This window comes from Haliotis asinina, chromosome 12 (genome assembly GCF_037392515.1).
Source record: "Haliotis asinina isolate JCU_RB_2024 chromosome 12, JCU_Hal_asi_v2, whole genome shotgun sequence".
Taxonomy (NCBI): domain Eukaryota; kingdom Metazoa; phylum Mollusca; class Gastropoda; order Lepetellida; family Haliotidae; genus Haliotis; species Haliotis asinina.
Genome location: NC_090291.1, coordinates 41,311,809 through 41,338,263, shown reverse-complemented (window position 1 = coordinate 41,338,263; position 26,455 = coordinate 41,311,809). Strand labels below are relative to the sequence as shown.

The following is a 26,455-nucleotide window of genomic DNA, read 5'->3' as shown; positions in this document are numbered from 1 at the left end:
CAGCTTTCAAGTCAAGCAAGGTCTGGTAAATTCGCGACATCAACATTAGCATTGTGACGTCACAACTTTGAACCATTTTGACGTCAAACGTCTAGCGGTGTTACACTAGTGCAATATTGCCGTGAAAATATTACACTGCAGTATCTTCAACGGGCGAGTAATAAATGGGTATATATCTCCACTTTCCCGGCTAGTGGTTTTGAAAATCTAAACCACCTCCATCATAGAGCTTCAGGTCATATTCAGGAAGCTCCGTAACAAACAGCGCGTGTGTGAATGCTAGAGCGAAAACGATGACATTAAACAAGGCAAAGCTACGTAACCGTGTAACAGTACAACATCAACACATGTTTACCATTGTTGCTTTTCAAAACGTTTCACGTTCGCTGCGCTCTTATGCTGTAGTCTGGAAAAGTACCAAAATCAAGAAACATTAAAAATGTTTGAACTTTAAATAAAATGGGCGGATTGCATCCAGGATATATATACAAACCCTCAAAGACAGCTATAAAAAACTTCCTGATGTGTATTTAGACCGATCTCTTCAACGTGTTTGTAAATATTCAAATTATGTGGGCGGACTGGCTTAAAAATAACAAAGGAACATCCGAGAAACAAGTGCTAATGTTCCAATTTAGTCTTTCTCCCAGGTGAATATCTCGCGTTACTATATCACATGCCGATGTATATGAAATATTATCTGTATTGTGTTACATATGACCACCTGTTACCATGTTTGAAGTACTGACGCTGGAATCGGGAAGAGTAGCAACCAACCTCTACAGCCTCCATCTCGACGATGGGGATGATATACAGGAGAGAAAACTGACATTTGTGTTTCTGTCAACAACTCATAAAACATGTAATATTATGGGGATGTTTGACAGTGTTTGACGTATGTTTCCTTGGAGGAGCACCTACAGGTTGAAATATATTTACATCCCAAAGATGCAAATTCCAGACATCTGACAGTGAGTGAAATTGGTTTTCCGCCGCTTTTAGCAATGTTCAAAAGCAGCATTCCAGCAACATCACGGCGGGAGACAGCAGAAAGGCAGCTTCCCACATTGTGCCCGTGTGGGGAATCGAACCCGGGTCTTGGTCGAGACGAGCAAACAGTTTAACCACTAGACTATCCAACGCCGCCTTAAGATTTAAGTGATTTCAGGCCTGCATACAAACTATCGCTATATCAGCGGAGAGATTTACCTGAAAATTGTTATCAAAACATGACATAGAAGAAATACAGATAAGAAATAAAAGACTGCATGTTTACACTTCAAATACATCTCATTCACCTTGTTGAATTAAATACAGTCTTGGGCTCTGTATATCATGAGGTGTCATGATTTATCCTCCCCGGTATATAACCTTATATCATGTGATAACATCGTTTATACCCTTTCTGTCTCCACGCAACCCTATAGTATCAATCAAAACAACATTTACCCTTTTTCACCAGGTTTATCGGAACACTTCAAAGAGTGAATTGATTACAGCTGATTTATACTTTTAGTTTGTCTTATCAAACTTAGAAATAGACTGTTAGAGTAATGTTTCGTAGCATTTATCTTCAGACCCCAGGCCCAAAAGGGAATTAACAGCGAGTGTGTGCAGATTTTCAAACCCAAGTACAAGATAAAGTGGTGCAGAGCTTATTTCACCCTTGGACATATTGGGGCTATACTTTACGATGTGTTAGAGATGGAAACAGCCAGTGAAACTGATGTAAGAGAAAAGCCAAGTTAGCACCAGATAGATAACATGTGGAAACTACCAATGTACTGAGTTTTTTTTTTCAATTTGCGTTGGATTTCAATTTCAATGCCACATAAAGACAAACCACAATTAATTTTAAACCCTCTTCTTTAAACGATGTTTAGATTAGGCATTAATTCGATATAATTTTTTCTGTTACATATTTTAAGCTGGAAGACGTACTCACAACCAGAGTGTGTTCAGTGATAGCACGACCATCACGCCCAGCCGCTTTGTGCTGTTTCCCTGCAGATTGTACTGCGCTTCAAACCATATTCATGATAATAGCACAGGAGTTACCTCCCCTGAATAGCTCACCGGAAACCCGTGTCACCATCAGTGACCAGCGTCAAACCAGTTTCGCAGTATGTGTTTCTAACATTCATATATGAATTTGATGACACGATAATGATCAGTCTGCAAATTACGTGCCAGTATTTACACTTTATACAGTCCTGAACGAAAGACGTTTGTTTCAGCTAAAATCACAATACACTGTGTTTCACCGTTTGTAGACTAACGCTTAGTCGCTGGATAGCAACCAAAAAAAAAAAAAAAAAAAGAAAGAAAGAAAGAAAAAGAAAAAAAAATTGGAAAAGGAAACATAGACCTGCTTCATTTGAGACTTTGACATTGCAAGGCGAGCTAGGCAGGAGGTGGTTCAGGGACTGTGTGTGAGAGCCTAGACCTTTCACTAGAGTGCCAGAGATAGTACTGTCTCGTACATTTAAAACTACGTGTAACATCAAGTCTGTTCTAGACACTATGAATATAAAGACGTAACCTAAAGAGTTCAACGTCAGTGTCAGTACATAAATGAACTAGGCAGTGTCTAACTTAGTGGCTCACCATCCATAGTTTACTTCACCAGACGCAATCGATGCCAGTACCTCAAGCATTCATAGTCAGTGTCAAGCATTGTGAAACCAATGTACTCATTGTAAAGACTAGACAAGTATTACTTTATATTTATACAATGAGACAAATACAACTATAAGGGGAAATTGAACCAATGATTAGATAAACATGTAGCAAGACTTCTTCATTTGCAAAGAATGGCTCCGAAGTAAGGAGAATCTGTTTAACGTCGCGCTCAGCAATATGCCAATAAGATGGGGGGAGGTCTAAATAATCCAGCATACCAGATCAACCAATGATCAACAACATGAGGATCGATGTACGCAATTGGGATATGATTACATGTGTCAACGAGCCAGATCACCCGATTCAGTTACTTGCCTCTTACGACAAGCATGTGATGCTGAAGATCAATTCTAACCCGGATCTTCACGGGATATGAACCAAGCCAGTTATTACGTGGGCGCAACTACCGGTACAAATGTGTGGGAGGCAAAGCGGAGTAGGAGGTACTGACTAGTATTGCACACATGGCCATTAATTGTCAACCTACGTAATCCTATCACAAACAGACACAGTCGAGTGACGTCACTGCCTTGTTTGGCAGCATAACATGACGTCCGTGTGTTAAGATAAACATCTGTTGTTATTTAGAAATCTTTCTGTTTAGATAAAACAGATTCTTGAAGGTGAACCTCGTTGATGGAGAGATCATTTATATAATTTAAGAAATTTGATCTCACAAAACTGATAGCCCAACAGTTGCTCCATTTCAAGCACATTACGCCAATGTATTTCGAGTGGGAGGCAAACGTTACTTTTGCGTGACTATGACAAAATTCAAGCCTAACGGGGTTCACCAACGATCCCCATGTAGGCTGTTGGTTAAAGCGTTCAAACGCACATAGGTACAGATTATTTGCATCTGACAATTTTATATATATATCAGGTACAAATATACATTATAAAAAAGTTACAATGAATCCAACCTGTACAGCGTGGCGTATTTGTGATGATTCATGTATGTTGACAAGCACACGTCTGAGTATACAAAAAATACACCAAGTCTTGTGGGAAGTGGTCAGATATAACAAATGTTATATTTGGGATTACCTTTTCTCAGTAATTCATAGATTCATAGATTCTAATATTTTGTTTAGTTGAGTTCCATCCGCAATTACTTGTAGAATGTGAGTTTGCATCCCGGAGCACAAAACCAGATTGTGTCCTTTACTGAGGACGTGCAATCTCAAATATAACATTTGTTATTGTAGCGCATATCTCTAAGACAATAGTTATTTTAAACATATACTGAACAGCAAGTTTCAATTTCATAAAAATGAACGCTTACTTTTATGAGATTTCCTATTGCGCTTCTTTTGCTGCTGAGTATATTTTCCAGATTATCTAAACAATCAGAACAAAATGTCCCTACAAAATGCTATCGCCCTTACGTTAGCACTGTCGATCAAGACCCCATATTAAGAACTGACTTTTATTCGGCTAGAATTGCTGGACCTATCATTCAGTACATCCTTGAAGCGTGGTAAATATGCATGTAAAGACGCTTCTTAGACCACACAGCCAACCAATGTAAGCACTCATCTGGTTTCTGTAATTGTGTTTGTGCACGCGGCTGGTCAGCACTGGCCGTAGAGACTCATCTGACCACAGCGGGTCATCACTAGGTCATAGGCAGCCATGTTGATATATCTTCAGGAATGTCCGGTCATGTTTTGTCTCCTATATCAGCACGTGGCGCGTGAGCATCTCCCATTCACCAATAAATACTTTTGTCGGAGAAGATCAAAGAAAATGATATTTGCTCTTCATTAGTCGAGGTCAAGGTCTGGATGGTCACTTTGGCAGTTTATTCTAGGATTCTTGTCAATATTGTGCTTGCTTCGGGAGACGCCTGACCACCAGTAACAGAAATATGAGCAAAATGAGGCGATTTATACCCTACCTTAAAACGCCATGAATCGGCAGCATACGTTAGAATACCACAAATAATAAATAAACTAAACGTCTTATGGTCGACACTCTGCAGAAAAATACTAAGAATCATATATCCAGGCTGCATCAGAATACCCCCATCCCAGCCTTCATTAGAGTACCTCCCAGTGTGTATTAGAACACCACGCACCACCAATAACCAGAGGCCTTTCTGCATTAGGTGACCAATGTACTATTCCGCTCTGCTGTAGAATGGCATATTCAACAGTAGGCATTAGAAGTCATTCTTTTTTCTTCTTTTATGCCCCAAATCTCGTTCAGGAATGTCCAAACAATGAATGTACACACGCTGATATATTGGACAAATATCATGACTGACTTCGCGGAACTGAAACGTGCTCATTACAGCAGAGACCATATACCGGTATATGGTCTCTGATTACAGTCACACAGATGTACAGACCTTATCATATTAACTTGTTTTAGTTCGCGAGTGCGACGTTTCCATACAGATTCTTGTACCATAATCTTGTACCGATTTCTGTACCTGCTTGACAACCGTACACGAATCTGTATCGAAACACCCAGTCACACAATATAAGTTGTTATTCATAAAGTTTATACAATTGGTACTTCCCAACTTTTAGAATGTCCCTAAAAGAAGATAGTCATATAAATGTTAACACTCCAATCATCTTAACAAAACAGACAATAGATACATCAGATGATGACAAACTGGAAATGCTGCAACATGTCGTGTGTGAGTGCGAGCTGAAGAAACACCGCATATCGGTAATAGTAACAGAACATGAGTTGCATGTTCACAGTTCATGTAATCAGGAGTTCCAAAAGGAGCTCATATGAAACAGTTACAGTTAAATATGTTGCCATGGAAACATGTAGAGTGAAGGAAACAACGGGTATATCACTTGTAGTTTATGTGACCGTTTGGGGATATTGAGTGTGGTCAAAAGAAATGCTGCACTATAGTCTACTGTCCTGGAAATAAACGTTGTCTTGGGTACAGGACAACCCCTAATGTGCAATAGATATATGTATTGCCAGGTACTATATATAGCCCTCAAACTGAATATCTGACGTAAACCAGTCCCGGTGACAAGAAATAATGTGTAACAGAACGCCCTTTCTCAAAAACAAATCTAAATATAGCATTAAATGTCAATGGATTTAACTGTCAAAATCTTATTCTCAGATCTTGGACAATCTAATTGTCTTCATATATACAGCGGTGCCTGTACAGGTGCCTCTTAGAACTCGACGGAAACATTTTTCAGGTTCCATTTTAATACGAAAATGTTTTCAATGTTGCCTTCCTCTTTTTTAATCAAAATCGGGAAAATAATATTGTGTCTGCCTAAAAGTGAATTTGTTCTTGATGTTGCTTCAAGGTCTGGCTGTGTACGTTGCCGAAACATTTCTTTCAGCATTCTACAGTGTAATTTTTATACTTTTATTCAAGACTGACTGCTGTTAATTTGAATTCAATTTTCGACAGAAGTAGGGTTTGTTTATTTGATGTCATGCTTTGTATGTGGTCTCTAGGTACATGTTGAGAGCAATTAGTTCCATCTATGCAGGTATTTTGTAGGTTTGTAAAAAGAATAATCTCAATGTTAGGACTAGATTGCAGTGATAAATAATTACAAAACAACATTTTCGAAATCATGTATGATACCATGTTATAATGACATGCTTCAAAATGTAACATGATGTTACATTTCTATGGTGTCCTGTAATTACCATCGAGTGGCGCGTAAAAAAAGAACGACGTCGCATAAAAAAGACTAGGTCGACATCGCCCGTACAATCTAAAGTACCCACAAATAAAATTCCGAATGTACACTATAAATTTTAAGGTAAGTGTCATTGAAAGTTTATTGCATTATTTTGTTCCATCGTACTGCCCGAATGCTATCTGGAGCACGTTGTAAACCCGGCGACAGCATCTACTACAGTGAAGGGGCTGCATGTTGTGAAGATCCCTCTACACAGTGAAAGGAAAGATGAGTGCCAGATGCGCGGCCCTATCTATATAGCAGTCCTGTATCCATGTGTAACGCCAGCCTCCCTTCCTCTGCAGCATCTGCACGACGCCATGATGCTATGAGGAACACCAGCGTTTAAGTGTTGTTAATTCCATAATCCATTCGTACATCACCAACTCGGGATTTAAAACGTCGAGCTTCCTTTTAAAACGACTCGAAAATGACTCGATCTTATGTTATAGTGAGAAATACAGTCAATTAAATTGGAACGGAGCCTCCCACTGAGTTGGACGGTTCCTGAACCTGGGGAAATCTGGACTGGCTTCATTTAGTGGTTTAGCATTGCAGGGAGGGCAAGACTGTACGGGAAATAATGTTATCCAGGGACTATGAGATACACTGTATTTATTAGTATGTTGTGTATCAATTTTTGAAGGTGACAGTTGATATATGTCATCATTTCATAGAAGCATGATCAACTCTTTGGAGCTGTTACTACTTTCCTAAACACGAAACATACACATATGATTAAGAAAATAAACAACGGATATTAGTACATTTATTACAAACGGGCTTTTTCAAAATGGGTAGTTAATGAAACAATGTACATTCTATTTATTGTAGAAATGGATTAATTATTGTCTACTTTTATAATTAGATAAGGAACTAAGCGGACATGGTTTTGATATCACACGCCGGAATTTCAAGTGGCCAGCAGATGTATATAGATGGTGGTATTTTCGATGCATGAATTGTCCTGATAGCAGTTCCAACTGACTGGAAAGTTTTTAGTCATTATCTGTCCGAAGAAATGACAGGAAACACGTTCTTATGGAACATTTGTTAATCTGTCATGACAAAGTACGGCAACATAACCTTGCAGTCGGGGTGTGACTTTTTAAACATTTTTCATCAGTGCATATTATGAACAAAATGTACCACCGCCAGTAGGAGACCATCTTTCTCAATATGTGTATGAATACAGCATATATCTTGTGTGTACAGTACTTTATGATACCATATATATTATGCATATCGTATATCTAATGCGCCCCTGTCTTTACGACAGCCGATTTGTAGACCACATGCCAAATATGTGTGAACATCGTGGTATGTCTCCATCCACGAAAACCAAACCCTCAGCACGTGTGTGTATGCAATGTGTATGTGATCTGTACAACTCTATGCGATAACCAGTATGCAGATCATACCCTCAATATACACAGGGTATATCTGATGTTAACGGCTGCTTGTGTAGAGTTCCACAGACTAAACACCGCCCCCTTATAACTACTGCGAGAGCCTACACCTCTAACCTTATCTATAGTGTGTACACACACCGCGGAGAGGTCGCCTCGTAGACTATAGCAGCTTGTCTTACTCTGATTCTCTGATAACGACAAGCCCCAAACACTTCTCTACATAACTGGTGTCGTTTTCATCTCGCACAATGTGTGTTGCTCTGTGTGATATACGTGTTATACTTCAACGCTAATGTACAACAACGTCAATGTGTGATACCACGTGGGTAATAGAGTTACAGTACATGGGACACCTGGTGTTTTATTGCATGGGGCGGTGGGGTGGCCTGGTGGTTAAACCGTTTGTTTGTCACGGCGAAAACAAGGGTTCGTTTCCCAGATGGATACAATGTGTGAAGTCCATTTCTGGTGTACCCCGCAGTAATATTCCTGAAATATATCTTAAAGCGGCGTAAAACCATACTCGCTTACTCACACTGGTGATATATTGTATGCTAACAATTACCCATAATGACATGTTAGTCATTAGTGCCAAGATCTAGTGTATTCTACAAACTATAGTACCATCAAGATTAGATCTTTAGCAAGATGCACTTGCACATTTATGCATGATATAATTGATTTTTGTTGTTTTAATCAGCGCTACAGACCAACTGATATCAAACGTGATGCAATAAATACCATCTTATCTGACTTAAAACCCAAACAAAAACACATGCACAGTAATTGCAGACACACAATGTCGTGATACGGGTTGGTTCTGCATTGTATGGGATGGGCTCTGAATTTGCTTCAGCGGGTATTTAGAACCGTTATCACAACACATCTCTGTGACACTGTACCGTTAGCCGCACCAATATAATGTGCTACGTTTGTGAGCGGTGATGATATATAGGAGGATGTTCACAGCAGATTAAGGCTGACATTTTTTTTACCCAACGACCGGGCAACCAGTGCAGAAAACCTTCTGTATACCGACCCCTTGATAATCTGGTATCCACTAAGCCCGTCATTGTATAGTTGTACCCGTTGAAATTAGTCAAGGGTATTATCAAACATATGATATACACATTTTGTACGAAACGTTTTGATCTACATTTACATCTGATGTTCTCATGAACATACGTATAGGCAATTCCAGATTCTGACAGCCAGGATATGGTTCTGCCAGCTGTGTTGGTTTAGAGGCGTGAGAGGCACGTGCGGAGAAGAAGAAATATACAAAGGGATAAATGCCGGGCTCTAGTCTACTCGAGATGATGCGGTCTTTATAGAAGTTGGTGGTACTTCGAACTGAATGACATTCCATAACATTTTGAATGAGTCTGTTTAAGTTTATCGGTTTTTTGTATTGTTAAAGACGCTATTTGTAACGGCGGGAACATTGCCCAATGCATATTTTTCTCTACATATTTGGAATGTTTCGGAATAGTGGTTGTGGTGGAGTGAAGTTCAAGCTGAAGTTCAGCAGCGCTGGGCACGGAGACATAGAGAGTCCTTGGACGTGTGACAGTGTGTGACAGCTAGACTCCTGACAGCTAGTTCTGCCCAACAACGAAGCACATTTGATACATGTGATCTCTCCTTAGGCAAGTGAGTTTTCAAAAGTGCATCCGTTCACCCAAATGGGTACCCGGTAAAATAAGTCATACGACTATAACCTTCTGGCGCCTAACAGACAGCTTGAGTTACCCGGGGTAAGAATGATCAGACTGTGGGCTTTGGGCAGGATATTTAGCCTGTGCAAGGCGCGTTATTGATATTCTCATCATAAAGACTGTACTTGTAATAGGAAGGAAATAGTAAACAGATAAAGATCTAGAAAGTCATGTAATATATTTGAAATGATGCACGTAGAATACTGCAATGTATATGTATTTGTGTCAGATGAACCGGGAAACCATTTCTTTAATTCACTAAACCATCAGAAATTTAGTGATAAAATTGGTGTTACGTGTCGCACACCTGATCAGCACGTTCCACTACCATCGGCATTTGCCGCTGATATTCAGACAAACTTTTCCCGTAAAATATTCCCATATCAGGAGTAAATCCTATTTCTGACAGGAAAGAGGCAGACATATATAAAGTAGAACAGGTGATTTCGTTGACTAAAGCAGATCCTGGCAGTGTGTATGGTATTTACGTGGTAGTTACCGACAGCGATGAAGCATACACATGTTAACAAGCTAAAGTTGACCAACATATCCACCATTCAGGGATCCTTATCTGCCTCGCTTAAAAACCTAAAGTCATAACTGCCAGTGTTCAGTGGTTGCCCTTCCCTGACCAGTCCGTCTGTTACATGAACCAACAGGTGAGGTCTGTAATTACCCGACCAAACAGCTGTATATCTCCCGAGTACGCCAGGCCCAACATGCCAAGGCGTGGGCGACGTACAACAGCAGCAAAGGGAGATAACAAGTTACCAGAGAAAATACATCTGGACCGGAAGTTTCGCAGTTTGAGCCAAGAAGTGTTGATCCCAATACAGAAAGGACGCTAGTCTGTCTAACAGCCCCTCAACTGCATTAATTTCTAGCTAAGATACATAGAGTGAACGCTATGTATCATAGCTAATTAATTTCCAATCTGCCCATCCCTTTCTACAATAATAACGCCCTAACGGAATCGACTCTATATTTCCTCAGTTTGTCTTCTCAATGGGACTAGTTTGTTTCTATCAAATTTATATATAGTCAGGAACTAAGTGTTAACCTATAGGGACGTATGCTGCCTTTCTATAATACTTGTTAAACCAAGTTCATGTATAACACACACCGCTAGAACAGAATTTAAATACGATAATACAGGGATGATGCATGTACGGATCAGAAGTTCTTTATAACATGTGGTTTGGCATTTCGATCGATTCTCACACCGTTCGTATTCTAGCAAAAGCGCATTAAAACTCTGTCTAGTTAGTCATACCTTAACGGCATACTCATACTCGCTCATGCTGTCGACCACTTGCCATTAAGTAATATATAAATGACATTTCATTCGACTGTCTAGGGCATGAAATGGTGGCGAATGGCCAGGGCATTAACCATAACGGAAGGTATTGCCCTGTATTATCGAGGATGTCATTGAAGCGACTAGAACTCGGTAAAATGTGTTTGTATTACATCCCACACGTATAGCCATCCGAATTATGCCAGTTGTTTGTCCCAGATCAATTACATCAGGTGTCTTCTGGCAGCCTGGCTGGAATATTGGTAAACTCGGCATAAAACAGTCTCACATCAGTGAAAGAGCGTTATAGACATTATTACATGTTAACGTATTTTTCGGTATAAGTTACTGTGCATATAAGTTCCAAATAGTCTCCTGGCAAACAGTACACCTCGTCTGTCATCGTCCTGTCTGAGAACTGATGGCTGTAACCGATCCTGTCTCATAATATACATGTGCTACATCATGTTGAGGAATAACGATCTATAACGCCCGCCAGCCTGTCGCTTGGACTCCTGCAGGAGAGCTGCATGTCATAGGCCAGTCTAAAATTGTCCATGAAAGTTAAAAACGAACAAAACAGGCATTCATGGGGAGATATTAGTGGAACTGATGCCTAGACAGACGCAATTAGAAACACGTGATATCAATATATGTGCTGTCGGGAACAGTCACAAATAATCAAGTTCCTCTTGCCAAGGCTTTGTGGCAGATCTGCATGTCCAATTAAACTGTCAGTAACTGACAAGCTATTTCAATAGAACGATATAAAAGAAACACCTCATGAACTCGGTATAATCATATTAACACTAAGTGCACTGCATCTTATCCTCTGAATGTCAGAGAGACCAATCCCGTGAAGATGTCTGGAAGATCCGGATCTCTAACAACCCATGTTTGTTGTAAGGGACAACTAAAGGAAACGGGTGGTCAGGCCCACTGACTTTGTTGCACATGTCATCGTATCCCAATTGTGCAGATCGATGCTCATGTTGTTGATCATTGGATTGTCTGGTTCAGACTCGACGCCATTATTTACAAAGAGTTGGAATATTGCTGATTGCAAAAAGCACGCACAGCAGTGAACAACATTGCCCCCATCAGTAAAACCTTTGCAAAATTAGCCAATAACACAAACTTTTCATTAACGTTCCATTTCTCAGTTATTATTAAATTATGCTGTCTCTGACTGGTATCTTCTTGTGCTTGAAACTGTTACTATTGAGAAACATAAGATAGAAAGTATTATATATTATTCCATGTTATTATGTCTGCTGAGACGTTTGGTAAGGTTCCAAACAAAATTGTTTTTCAGTCATTTCTACAGAAGAACTTGCTAGTTGATTAGTAAACGCGTAAGGCCTTACATGCAAATAAAAATACTATGTTTGCTCCAGTGTATCCCGTTGTAAATAAACGCTATGAGATCTGCCTTGAAAATCTGCCAGTAAAGACTGTTTGGGCGCAAGTTATTTATCATAATATAACAGAGAGGATCAAAATAGTCAGTACACAAATCAACAAGATTCTGTAGTATTGCAATACCACTTCACAACAATATTACCGTGGTATTCGCTGCGAATCTACACTCGTACAATTTCCTACCAACAAGTTTCAAGCTGTTTAATGCCAAAAGGTTTCAAGTTGGGGTGGTGTATTTTGAAATAACCTTACGATAGAGTCGCCATGTCAAATATGCCAAAATTATTTCAACTAACCACTCTGACCCAAGTTTACATACGAGCATTCTGACTAACTGGGGGAATATTTCTCCAGGACATATCTACGAGAGGGATAAGAATCTTCTTTCAAGCTACGGAATGGGACGAGTACTTACGATTGACAGTAAAACGGACGTCCTATGTAACATCGAAAATGTGGAACCATTAGGCAAAACGCAGTACTATGTTGCAATTTCATTTTCTCAGAGGCATTGCTCACAATAAAGATCACTGTCAAAATTATAGATAGTATTGAAATAGTTGTGCCTCTGTGACAGTGGCGACTGTATACCGATATTTTAAAACAGTGCCATTTTAATTTTACAGTTTACATTTTTCATAAAGACACTTGTCACAATATACTTGGCAGTTGATTGACGAATGGTATTGATCACTGAGGGGGTCTGTACGTCCTTAGTAGTTAGACCGTCGTGAAATGTGATCTGCATATGGTACCGCTTCCAAATGCTCATGTCACAGTGAGAAAGGGGCGGTAGGGTAGCCTAGAGGTTAAGCTTTCACTGTTCACACCGAGGACCCGGATCCGATTCCCCACATGAGTACATACTATATATGAGGACCATTTCTGGTCTCCCCTGCCGTGATATTGCTAGAATATAAAGGCGCACAACTAAAATTCACTCACAGTGTGAAATGTTAGCGTTATCTGACTATCAGCAGAAAGGTCTGGTGAACGGTAAACCTGGGTGCATTAATTTCGTAGAAAATATCAGTACAAAAAAACCAAGGAAACCACTACGACAGTGCATTGCTCGCTCTATCCTGCAAAGATAGCCAACGACACCACAACATCGTATACTTCTAAAGTTTACCCGTATAATGTTATATGTGTCATGACGACGTGTGTTGGGTTAACTCGTTAAGGATACCAATGCTAAAATTATTAGGGCTGTAACGATGCAACGAACTATTGATGGATTGCAGTTGTCGAGTTTCTAATAGTAATTAACCGATGGTAGAAACGAAAAAACTATCGATACATCAATAGTATGAGTGAGTATTGATAGTTTAGTATTTGACTTCCGTCGATAAATGTGCAGTGCAAAAGTACCAGATTCGTTCATTTTCATTTAGAGTTATCCGCCCCTGTTATCTCTTTAACTTGATCTTGGTTTCAAGTTTCTTGTCAGTTATTAAAAGAGACTGAAACTACTTCAGCTTGTTTTTGTTTCATATAAACTACGCATTCATATCTGAACTGAAATTACTTCAAATGAGACAATTAAAAGAGAAAAACACTTTTGCAATAGTATTGCAATAGTTGGTTGTTACAGACTATATATAGCTATTGCAATAGTATGTTGCATATCTCCCTCAATAGCCGCCCCTCAATACTATCATGGCAGATGTTCTGTAATCCTAAAGAATACCCATGGGTAATACATGTCTGAATGGATGCACGCCACATTGTGCCAACATACCTTCTGACACAGTCTGACATTTCGTGCGGATCGTCCTAGCGATATTTCGGACTATCCAGTGATAAATCCGTCTGGGGAACTTCATATGAAACCATCAGTGACGTAATAGCCAGATTGCACATACGGGCTTGACTTGGCGTGGTATAACTCAATATATTGACCAGACTCCTGTTTTGGCTAAAAGCGGTAACCCACCTACAAACTCATTCACTGGTAAAGTTCAACGAACCTTATGTCTGAGGTCATAGTACGCTGACATTTGACCTTACCGAGGGTTGAAACATACAGTCTTTTCACTGTTATATCATACAGGTTTATGATACAACCGAGAGTCCATTTTATTTATGCCACAAAAGTAGTATGGGAATAAACAGGCATGTCTTTCTACTTAAATGTGCACTTAACATGTAAAAAACATTTTTATGAAATTAGATACAAATGAAGTGGAGTCGTATATATTCGACAACAGTGATCATTACCATAACAGCCACCTGGCCTATCATGAAATCATTAATATCACGTGAAAATGTATTAGACTTATCTGTACCGGATCGACCGATTCTGTGCCTCTCGTTCTGGTTACGAATCATGGTCTGAGCCAAACGCTAAGTCTCGGAATATGTATAATTTTGATAGCAACAAACCTATTTAAATTGAAAGAGATCTCAAGGCTGACCCGAGTTCAAGAAGTGGGAGACAGATTAGCCTTGTGCTACCGTTTCTCGTGTGCATTGTGGCAGTCAGGAGCCAAAACCTAACCTGCATGACACGGATTTGCTAAGGGGTAGACTACCAAAGACCTGTCTCTGCCTTTTTCCGTCCTTACCTACATCAAAGTAAAAGTCACGATCTCGATGTTACAAAGTGTTTTTCAAAGCCATAAAACAGGTGAATTGCAAATCTATACACTGTTTCAGTTAACGCTATGTAAGTAAAGGTACGATATTATATGGATGGTGATCTTAACAGCCATGTCTCCCAAGTTACCCATGAAGATCCCGGTTAGAACTGGTCATCAGCGACCCATGCTTGTTGTAAGACGATAATAAGATCTGGTGGTCAGGCTTGCTGACTTGGTTGACACATGTATGACATCCCATTTGCGCAGATCGACGCTCATGCTGTTGATCACCTGATTGTCTGGTCTTGACTGGATTGTTTGCAGACTGCCGCCAGATAGCTGGAATATGGCTGAGTGCGGCGTTAAACAACAACCATCCAGCAGACAACGTGATTTTATTGTCATGCTTACAAATAATTTGATTAAAAATGTGAGTCTGAATATATAATCTTAAAAACCAAAATATAAAGTGAGGCGAATAGTGTAAATGAAGCATTATTAATTTCTGGGAGCATTTGCCTCTGTTCACCCAGCAATAAATGGGCACCCGGTGGGATAGGTCATACGGCTTGCATTTCTAGTAGCATTTCACAAGTAGCTTGTTTTATCCGGGGTAAGAATGTGTTAGCGCTTTGTGCATGCGTAAGTGCGTGGAAACGGGCGCTTTATAAATAGTCTGGAAAGATGTATTTAGTAATTTTTCTGGAAAGATGTATGTCGGTAACGGTCTGAGACTTGTATTTGAAATGCAGGTGGTATTTGATTGAAACCATCACCGATGCGGGCATATATCCTTTCCCTATGGGTACAATGCCCCAAAATACCTGTACAGAGGGTACATTGCCCCAGTGGCTCCACGTGATAGGAGCAAACTGTACCTTAGGTAAATGTATTGAACACCTGTTATTGGTTACAGCGACCTCCTTTAACTCCCCACCTGATGTTAACTGTATCCCCACGAACCCTAGACTCGACAAAATGCCAGTTATTCGCATATAGGTAAAAACCTGGAGCCAAATGTCAGAATCTGCCATACAGCTCTTGTGATTAATGCAAATAACAGCACAGCAATCGTTACTCGATACCTGGCTCGCTGCCAAGAGATCGGCCTCCATGTCATCGCGGCAGTTGCAGAAGAACACGAGTAAAAAGGGTTTCGTCTTTTTCCGTCACAGTTAGCTGCTTGTCACACAAGCGAGGCAGTGTCTGTGTGGTGGTTTATGACCATCATCTATTTACACGGTATAAAACATGGCAATAATGTTTTGTATAGCTGTATATCCGTTAGCGCCTGATACAGCAGCGTCAACGCGCTTTCCCAACATCAAACCACCAGGTTTTGGATAGCCTTTAGGGGCCAAACACCTGGTATTTTGAGAAATGGGAAGGTAATATGGAAGATGTGTTTTTGTCTCCGTAAATGTCTCGAAATAGGCTGTCTCAGGCTGCTTGACATAAAAACCCGACATTGTCTGCCACAAAAGTTACACTATTGTAATGAATTCCCAAGAAAGAAGCAGGTAACTGAAAAGGGTCCTTGTTTGGCAGCAGTAGCTGAAACAATAGACTAATGCTTAGTCTCTGGACTTTAAAAGTAACAAAAAACTCCCATTTAAATTGAAAAGGTGCCCCGGTGAGATGGGCGATTCAGAACCTTAGGAATCTTGACTTGCTACATAAAGGGCTTTAGCATTGTAGGGAGGACAGTAAGGAAAATAATATGGTTCAGGAACTACTGAAATACTATCTAGTCTCGATACAAAATCCAAGTTCTCCATGAACAGTACCACACTCACTACACCGGAAAATGGTCGCACTGACACTGAAAGTTTTCCAAAAGCATCACGCAGACTTGACTGAACCCTTCACTATTGGTTCACTAAATAGAAACAAAATAGACCCATATGGCTAGGAGTTGGGCAAGATGTACCCACCTACATATAGTTCTCTGTTTACATTGGCAGATGAATAAATGATACATTCCAGAAATAAATACATGTCTATCGGTATTCAGATGTGGATTGCAACATCGTGGAGGAGGGTTTGGGAAGGGGAGGGGATGGATGAGGGGGCAGGATCACTACACGTGGCAGATTGCTGCAATGATATAGACATCGGTATATGTACCAGGGTCATCAACGCTTCAGGGGGGTCTGGACCCCACTGGCATCGTCATAACGACATCCACCCGGGTGTCGTAACAATACTACCAAATGTGCAGAACTAATTTTTGGAAAGACCTTTACACCAACATATTCTTGGAATATTCGTTTCTTCTTTGTCGTATTACATGCTACAGAAAGCTTACTGCAATGTTTTGTCAATGATAAAATCGCTTAATTCGTCACATTATTTCTTTTTTGGTAAAACTGGTATACAGCAACCCAAAGATATGACTAGAGTATTGAAAATCTTCTTGGAATACTTAGACTAACAACAAGTCTCTGAGTTCAATATACTTTACAAACAAAACAAAACAAAACAAAACAAAAACATCCCAGAATACAAATTTGTTCATAGTGTAAAACAGAATGAAGTCCAGAGACGTTATCCGTTTTCTGAAGCTGTTTCAATCTAGACTCTCCACATATTCTAGACTTGTTTCAGCAATGGGTTTCTTGGTTTCAGGGTCTCAATGACAGACTAAGCGTTACATTTTATATACTCATCTAAACTTTATGGAAATTATTCTGTTTCGCTCTTGGAGTCGGGGTATTGTAAATTTACATGTCGATATCGACTTAAGGCTCCTGAATTATGTGATGTAATTATCCGCCAATGTAAACACCTTGCCACATCCGCCAATATAAACACCTTGCCACATCCGCCAATGTAAACACCTTGCCACACCCGCTAATGTAAACACCTTGCCACACCCGCCAATGTAAACACCTTGCCACACCCGCCAATGTAAACACCTTGCCACACCCGCCAATGTAAACACTTTGCTACAGGTACTCAGGAAGATATTCATGGGGAGACAGGGAATGATGCCTAAATATTTCGCATTTCAATTCACCCTAGTGGGATAGTCTGGTGGTTAACGCGTTCGCTCAGTACGCCGAAGCCCCAGGTTCGATTCCCCACATAGGTACAATGTGAGAAGCTTTTTTCTGTTGGTCCCTGCTAAAAACGGCGTAAAACTAATCCCACAAACTCGGTCTGATTATTGGGCTAATAATTAGATGTTGAGAAATAACTAGTCAGTCTACAGTTTGAAATATGTGTATCTTAATTTTATACGTTTCGTGGATTTGAATATTGTACACTACGCAGTGTTACGCCGATAATCAGATAAAACTATGCATTTTGTGTCTGTTCCGACACGATGAAAAATATTGATGGTAATTAAAAGTTTAGGTGTATGCACATTCCACTGCATCTGTTGAACTGTGTGGCGCAACTGACAGACTGGCACGTGTTGGGGTGCTCTTGTTCGGGGATCTCGTAACATGACAAGCCAGCCAATGCCCCCCTCCCACCCTCGCCCAGCCCCCCTCCCGCACGCGCACAGAGCAGCTAGAGGCTGCATACGTGCATCATAATCTCGCCTACATGCACAATAATCTCGGTAAAACAAAAACATCTCCTGACGAAGAGGTAACAGGAAAGTGTGGTAGTGTTGCTCTTGTCTTCGTCACTAGTATATGAGTTAGTAGTACATCAACGTTGTGGAAATACGAAGGTTACATACTCTTGTATCTAGCGGCTTGGATAATTAGAAACTTGGGGAAATACGAAGGTTACATACTCTTGTATCTAGCGGCTTGGATAATTAGAAACTTGGGGAAATCGACTTGACCTGTATTATTCATTCCTTGGTGAAACACATCACATTCCAATACTGCTTGACCAAATGTCTTTGCTAAATATACTTAGAGTTACCGTACGATTTCGAACCCCGTTGTTGGTATCCCTTCAGTATCATTAAACCGTAGTTGTTTCGGTACGTATGTAGTTCTTACATGGTGACATTTTTATATGTTACATTTAATCCAGATATATTGAAATAAAACGTATATTTTATTACGACTGGTGGCAGGTTCATCGTTAGGATACAGCACAAACAGTATCCATTTTCATGACAATAACTTTGATTACACGTTACGCAATTACGGAAGGGATACGTAATTACTTGGTCATGAAACCACCCAGGATACGGCATGAACTGATACGTACTCAAACTGGATCCTGGCATGAGGAGTGAGATAGAGAAATTCCAAATATAATCATATGTCTGAATATTGGTGAGGTATGTATGATCTTTATTGTCACTAAAACATTTAACATTTCAATATTCTGCTCTAGCGTCAATATCGGGTTTGGTGACAAGGTACGTTTGAAGGGATTGGGAAAGGCAGGTCATTTTGCAAATTAGAAAAAAAATAGTCCATCAATTTTGAAGTTTACTATTGATACAAGGGCAGTGGCCCACTCTAAATTGAGAAAACTCCTGAAAATGACCCATTGTCAAAGTTCACTTTTTTGCGTTTGGATTAAAATCTTAAATAATAACTACAGGAACATATATCACAAAAACAAAAAACAGCCATATCTTCGTCATAATCAGAGTAAATAGTTTTTATCTTTCACTTCGGCCAGCGTCGACCAAACTATTCATCAGCCAAATGAATTGAGACATCTCCAACTCCTTAGATTTGAAGATGAAAGAAATAGTAGCTTTGTGTTAATTACGGCTCCAGGAAGGAGTCCAGATGCGAAGTAGCACCTCTTCCGGGCATAACCACTAATCGAATGTCTACAACCTCTGACAGCGAGGCAAGGTGTTCTCTAAACCTACAGATGTAGATCTACAGTGGGCAAAAGAAAACAAAATGAACACTCACGTTGTAGTACCCCAGATCCCTTGACAGGGAGTTCCGTCGCTGATACATGTTGCGAGTACTGAGGGATCCTTCTGTCTCTACATCTTGGTCAGTACCTCGCCATCACTGGCGGCAGCAACCATTCATGCAGTATCCCAAGCGGCCAATTGTCGTCTGCTCCCCTCGCTAGTCTCGTCTGATCTCGTGAGATGAGCAAACTCTCGCAAGCATCATCGAGTCATCCGGATTTATCTCCACCGTCTTTCGCTCAAAATGGAACGTTGAAATATCGTATTTCTTTGATAACCCTTGCTCCTGAAGATGTTATAGCAACCAGTTTGCCTATATAACATTCGTCCTTATCATCGAATAAAAACTGAAATGGCGGTTTAAAACACACAGCGATGCCTCGGAATCCTTTTTCATCTGATGGGTAGTTCTTCCAAGCTGTGGTCCGTTCTCCTTGGCAACGGGCTGAAAGTCCGTAGCTAAGGAGGTATGAAATCTCATCCGTGTTCGAGAGATAGAGAGAGGGTCTTCCCTGTGTGCCTCCAGAGGGGGTCGTTATATCATTAGTTGCGTGGGGCTAGCCGGCAGAATTACTTCAGCATGCAAAGCACATGCATGGCGAAAATGCCATTTGCCCCCGATGTATTAATAGACAGGTTCACATGGCGCATCTTGTTGTCTGATTGTTTACATTGTACATCATTGTTTGACGTATCTTGTCTTCAGCTTGAGAACATATACACCTTGTGGATGTTCATCGTCGAAAATATGTTTATAATGGCTAACGGTGGCAAGGTGACCGTTCCTAGGTCGCCGTGATGCACGCTTGGATTTCCAACTATTCTAAAGGATAGATAATTTATACACTCATTGACATTAATTACGTACACTTATCTGAGAGGTATTTCAAACGTATGAGTACTGTTTTTGCCATTTCCTCGACTCTTAATTCGGGTGATGAAGAAATTATCTCTGTCCCGACTTCTAAACACTTTCCCACGTTTATAAGATTTTTGTGTCAACAGCAGTGTCGATTGTACATGGAACATATGCCTATTTTCTAAGCATCATGAACATATATACACGTGTATTTTCTATGGATAATGGACTCTTACCTAATTCTTTTTTCTTTGGATCATGAACACGTGATTATTTTCTACTGATCCTAAGCATATGTCTACTTTATATACTCATGAATATATTGTATGTTCTATGGGTCATAAACACGTGTCTGTCCTCTATGAATCATGAACATATGACTCTTGTCTATAGATTCACAAACATGTTTAGTGTACATAGATCGTGAAAATATCTATTTTCTTTGCATCATGAACATATGTCTATTTTCTATGAATCATATCACTTAACTGGTCATATAAGTATAAATCACCAATTTTCACAAGTAACATAATGATAATCTGGCGAATATTGTCGCCCAAACCAGTTTCTAGTTATGCGTCTATTTTGTCTACATAGCATACTACCTTTATAACAAAGACGCTTATGACGAACCTGCGGGTACGAACTGTTGGCTTTTGTTGTGGTTTATCTCCTGGTATATATTCTAGTCGAACTACTGTTATAACGACCAAAAGCACGAAGTCCTTTTGAATATTGTACTATATTTTGAATACACCCACGTCCCTCTCTTAACAACACTGTAAATCTACTCTTTCCCAACACCCAAACACTCATCCTTCCTTCCTCCCCTCCCTCACAAGAAAAGAGATGGGTAAAAAAGATGTATCGCTGTATCGGCTCTTGTACATATACATTAAGCAAATACCTTGTAACATGGACGTGAATCATGCCGCGAGACGCTGTTGATATTGCCTTACGTGTTCATGGTGTGATCAAGTACTCTGAACACAGACTGCCAGTGTCTATAACCCACTGCAGCAACCTGTGTTAACAAAGTAATGTTTGTACCACTGTCATGTCCCCGCTGTTTACGCTATGATCCTTATCCCTTTATCTCGAAGACGAGTATATCGAAATTCTGTTATCTCACTAACTTACCGCATGCAGCCGTGCCGATCAAGTTTCATAAAAGCATCTCGAACTAAACTCATAAAACTGCAGACATGTTTTTCGACGCCCAGTTTTTACGGATCTTGCCACTCACACTCATATTTATCTCTTATCTCGAACCAAATTTATCAATGTATGTAAACTGTAGTGCAAAACAAAGTATACACTTGAAAATTGGATGGGATTAAAAAATAAAAAAACCCGTTAGAAGCCTGTAAGCAGGTCCTGGAATAATGCTTACGGTACAGGGTAGACTTGCACAAGTCTCAGAGGTGATAATGTATATATAATATATATAATGATCCGCTACAGCCTTTGAACAAGGCTAGGTCCAGGGTACACATGCACAAAGTAATCATATTAACGCTGACCCTCTTAGTTAGCGAGTGAGTGAGTTCAGGTGAGCGTCGGACACAGTAATATTCCAGCTTTATGGCGGCGGTCTGTACATAATCGAATCTGAATAATTGAGATGCAGCTGAAATACGGTGACGTGTCAACTGAGTCAGCGAGCCTGACCACCCGTTAGACCAATTAATACCTGGATCTTCATATTTAAATGTATGAGTATGAGGCTTGTGAGCATCGTAACGGTAAGACAGATTTGCTTGAGTCCTGACCTCCAGCTATGATACCTTTATCACATATAGTATTCCGAGAAATTATTGAGAATCATGTTGCGTCATGTAACTCATTACGTTTATTAACTTCTGGCGTTTTACTTACATAAACATGTTAAAACATCATCCTTTTACAGTCTCAGTCTTGTTTTAGTACTTTGTTAGACCTCCTCGCTCAGCAATGCATGCCTGAATATGCCTAGGCACACTACCCATCAAAGTTTGTAGGTAATCGTGTGACAGGGTATCCCAATATTGGACCACCTCGGCCTTCATATCTTCAATATTTCTCAGTCCCTTTTGGTTTATTCTGTCCTTCATGACTCCCCACACATTCTCAATTGGGTTTAGGTCTGGGCTGTAACTGGGCCGGTCTAAAACTTGAACATTTTCGCCCGACAACCACTGTTTTGAGTAGCGCTCAGTGTGTTTTGGGTCATTATCATGCTGGAAAATCCAATCATCTTCATACAATGTTTGTGCTGTCGGAAGAAGGTGACCATTTAGAATGTCAACGTATCTTTCTTTTGTCAAGTTTCCCGTGAAAACACAGAATGGCGTCACTCCGCGAGCCGATATGCCACCCCACATGTGAAATTTCGGGCTATGTTTTGGTCGCTGGTAGATAGGTTTGACAGTATCTTTGGTCCAAATTTTCACACAATTAGGGAAAAGCCAAACATTATTCCAATCTTGATTTTCATGAGCCCTACACCAGTTTAAACGTTTTTCCTTTTGTGCATCTTTCATCAACGGCGAGGGAATTCCACGTTTTTTCACCCAATTAAGTCTCTGTAATTCCTGCCTAACTGTTTCATTGCATACCTGAGGACTTTCTCTGCTAATCATTTCATTTCTGATGTTCTCAACACTTTTCAATTTGCCCCTACTCACAATCTGCCCAAGTCTTCGGCGATCCACAACACTGAATTTCCTAGGCCGACCTGCCCCTGCTTTGTGCTCTGTCCCGGTTCCTGTTTGAATATTCTTCAAAGTTCTGTATACTGTAGACAGAGGAATTAGACACTTTAGACACTGTAGACACTTTAGCATCAGCCTCACCCCTTTCAAAATCATCTAGAATGAGCTTTCTTTTCTCTCTTGATGTAAATTCTGCTATGTCAACACAGGAAGCCGTCTGCTCAGACAAGGGAGATAACTCTTGACATAATGAGCTGCCTTCAAAGCCTTCAAGAGTTGTCTCCCTTATTTATTAATCTTAGTGCACAGTGAAAGCCCTTTTTCCAATCTTAGTATCATTAGAAAAAAAACAAAGATTTTCTCAATAATTTCTGGGAACACTGTACATCAGCATAGGGAATGACGAGTTGGTTTTACATTTGTACCGGCAAACATGAGCTCATCTTCCTTACTTGAGTGTACGTGGGGCGGTGGGGTAGCCTAGTCGTCATGCCGTGGACCCGGGTTTGATTCAACATGGGTTCAATACAATACGTGAACCCCTTTTCTGGTGTCCCCCTCCGTGATAATGTTGGAATATTGCTTAAAGCAGAGTAAAACTGAAACTCACTCACTCACATACAAGACGGTACAGATGAGTGAATGAGTTCGGTTTTACCCCGGCTTTAGAAATATTTCAGCAAAGCAGGGCGGGGGACAGCAGAAATAGGCTCCACATATTGCACTGTGCCCATGTTGAATCGAAGCCGGGTCTGTGGCGTGATGAACGAATGTTTAACCACCATGCTACCCCACCGCCTCTCTTGCATGTAGCGATGATGAGGTTATTTTATTTCTACACTGTGTTTTACTGATGTGTTTCGTAGCACACAGCTAACAGTATCGTATTCCTTTGTGTATTTCATCTATGCTTTTCCCAGCAAAGATACAGTTTAAAATTGGTCTGCAGTAATCAATGTTTTTTTGTAAGATACGACGGGTGGTCAGGCTTGCTAACTTCGTTGATGCATGTCATCGTATTCAAATCACTGGATTGTCTGGTCCAGATTCGATTGTTTACAGACTGTCGTAATACAGTTGGCGCATTGTTGAGTTAAACAACAAATGAACAAAACATTATTTGTTGTTTTGTTTCAGCGTTTAGACTATATAATTTGTTTTTCTCTATGCTGCCCACAACAATACAGCCTGGCGGTGGGTAAAATAACGAAGCTTATTAAGGCAACCCATTGACTGGCATAATGACCACCAATTTTCCTCAACCAAGTAAGCGAGTTTAAATATCGTTACTCGCCTTTTACGATAGGCAGGGCTGATGAAAAACAGTGTAACTCCGAAAAGTGCACCGTCTGAAAATATATACATGTACTAATGTAAAGAACCAACTACGGCCTGAACCTTTAGAAGGGAATTAAATAAACTAAGAAGCAGGCTAGGGGAGACAATGTAACGATAATTATGACGTTTAAGGATTGATATCTTCATTCACATTGCCAGAAAACCGAAGGAACCTGTAAGAGAAGTTACACAGTGTTTGCGTTTACGAGTGTGCGTACGCGTGAGTGTGGGTGTGTGTGCACGAATGTGCGAATGAGTAGGGGTGTACGTGTGTGACGGGATTGGGGAGGAAAACGTGAAGCTCTCCCTTAAGATTACAGGAAATATATGTATTACCGGATACCTGATGAATGAAAAACGATGGCATCACCCATACAAGCATGATGCGTCAATATTATTATTAGTTGAACATGTATTACAGAACTTACGTAACACTCAGAAACGCCTGGCCATGAATCTTCAAGACAAAAGCTATCATGTGGATAACATATATGACGCTCTCTGTACCAAAGGAGCGTTACCTGTGACGTTATCAACACAGGTCATTAATCACACCGTCACATGACGCATCACTTTCAAACAGCTTGCAGTCATTGCTCTTGCCATCTTGGAACTGTTCCAACAGGGTTTATCAGTCTCGCAGCAGTGTCATCTGGGGTGTTATCAACTTCAAGTATGAATCACATTGCATTTCCGTTATCCATAACCGCTCATGATTTTATTATCTCTCCTGATAGTATTACCTACCAGGGGGCGCACCTGAAATTCGTTGATGCCGCCATGATGAGAATACCAATGTTCTTTTGCATTTGAAGTGTTGATGTCGACAAAGAGATAACAAACTGGTGTTGGTTCAGAAATATGTTACTGCTAAAATTACAGCGCTTATGTCTCTCCCTGGCCTAGCCAATGGATCAGTTATAAGCCCAATGAGAAGAATATTGGAAGGTCGATTCCCAAGTCACGTCATAAGAAAAATACTGTTCTATTACACGTTCGACTTAAGGCACTGTGTCACACCACATTTTTTAAAACGTAAATGATGCATTTTTCTGAATAATACTAACTATGCGTCCTCATGGAAGGTCCCATATAATATATTCTCTTTTTCTTTTCAATATGCATTTACTCTACAATATTAAATTAAAAAATTCGAGTGATTTAATTCAACGTTGCCTTAAGCGTTCAAGCGAACCCCCTAGAGTTATGTGCGCTTGAGCACACTTTACGAGTATACACAGGTTGTGATTGAAATCAGGTCGACAAACACTCACAACACCGATGTACGGAGCAATTGTTTGTATTCCATATATGGCAAGTGTTCTCTGTTTGGAAGCTGTTCATCTTGGTTTCAGTTATCGATTTGAGGCAAGTAGTAAGGGAAAATAAGTCTTTTTATTGCATCAGAAAGACTCTAATATCAGTAGGCTGTTGTGTTTGGACGATTGAATCAAACATGGTGTTGGTGTGTTTCACCACCCTTGTCTTTTACGGTTGTTTGACACTGTTTCGTTTTTCTCAAACTCAATGAATATTGAATCATTTGCTTCACTGTATGTTCCAACACGTCGTTTAAAGTGGCCATTAAGCAAACACAAATTGCATTTACCGTAGAGTACAAATGAGATCACCACATTTAAGTTCACCCATGGTTATTAAATTTTAGTATGTTCCCACACTTTTTGTAGTATATGATATGGGCCCAAATGTTGTCGGAAATGTGTGCCATTGTCGCTCTAAAGGAGATGAACCAAAAACATGTCGGCATGGTGCCTGTACACCGTTAGTGTCTCTTATGTTATCTCAATACTATCACTACAAGTCGAAAGTGCCAAATTTTACAGTCAGCTATGCCAGGACGTGTATACTCGTCACTCTAATTGTCTAGAATGAGTAAGTGAGTAATATACA

The 26,455-nt window shown here is 40.2% G+C and overlaps 1 protein-coding gene across 8 annotated transcripts in view; it reads right to left on the bottom strand.

Moving 5' to 3' along the window:
* LOC137257338 (FH1/FH2 domain-containing protein 3-like) overlaps positions 1–26,455 on the bottom strand; it is a 156,012-nt gene that overhangs the window by 111,143 nt on the left and 18,414 nt on the right. For 5 of the 8 annotated variants that reach the window (XM_067794643.1, XM_067794639.1, XM_067794649.1 and 2 more), the window contains exon 1: positions 19,647–19,792. In XM_067794643.1, coding sequence (XP_067650744.1) covers positions 19,647–19,694 — 48 coding nt within the window. In that variant the 5' untranslated portion in view covers positions 19,695–19,792. Of the gene's footprint in view, positions 1–355; positions 407–19,646; positions 19,822–26,455 lie in introns of those variants that run through there. The other 3 variants (XM_067794642.1, XM_067794641.1, XM_067794640.1) reach the window with 2 other exon arrangements.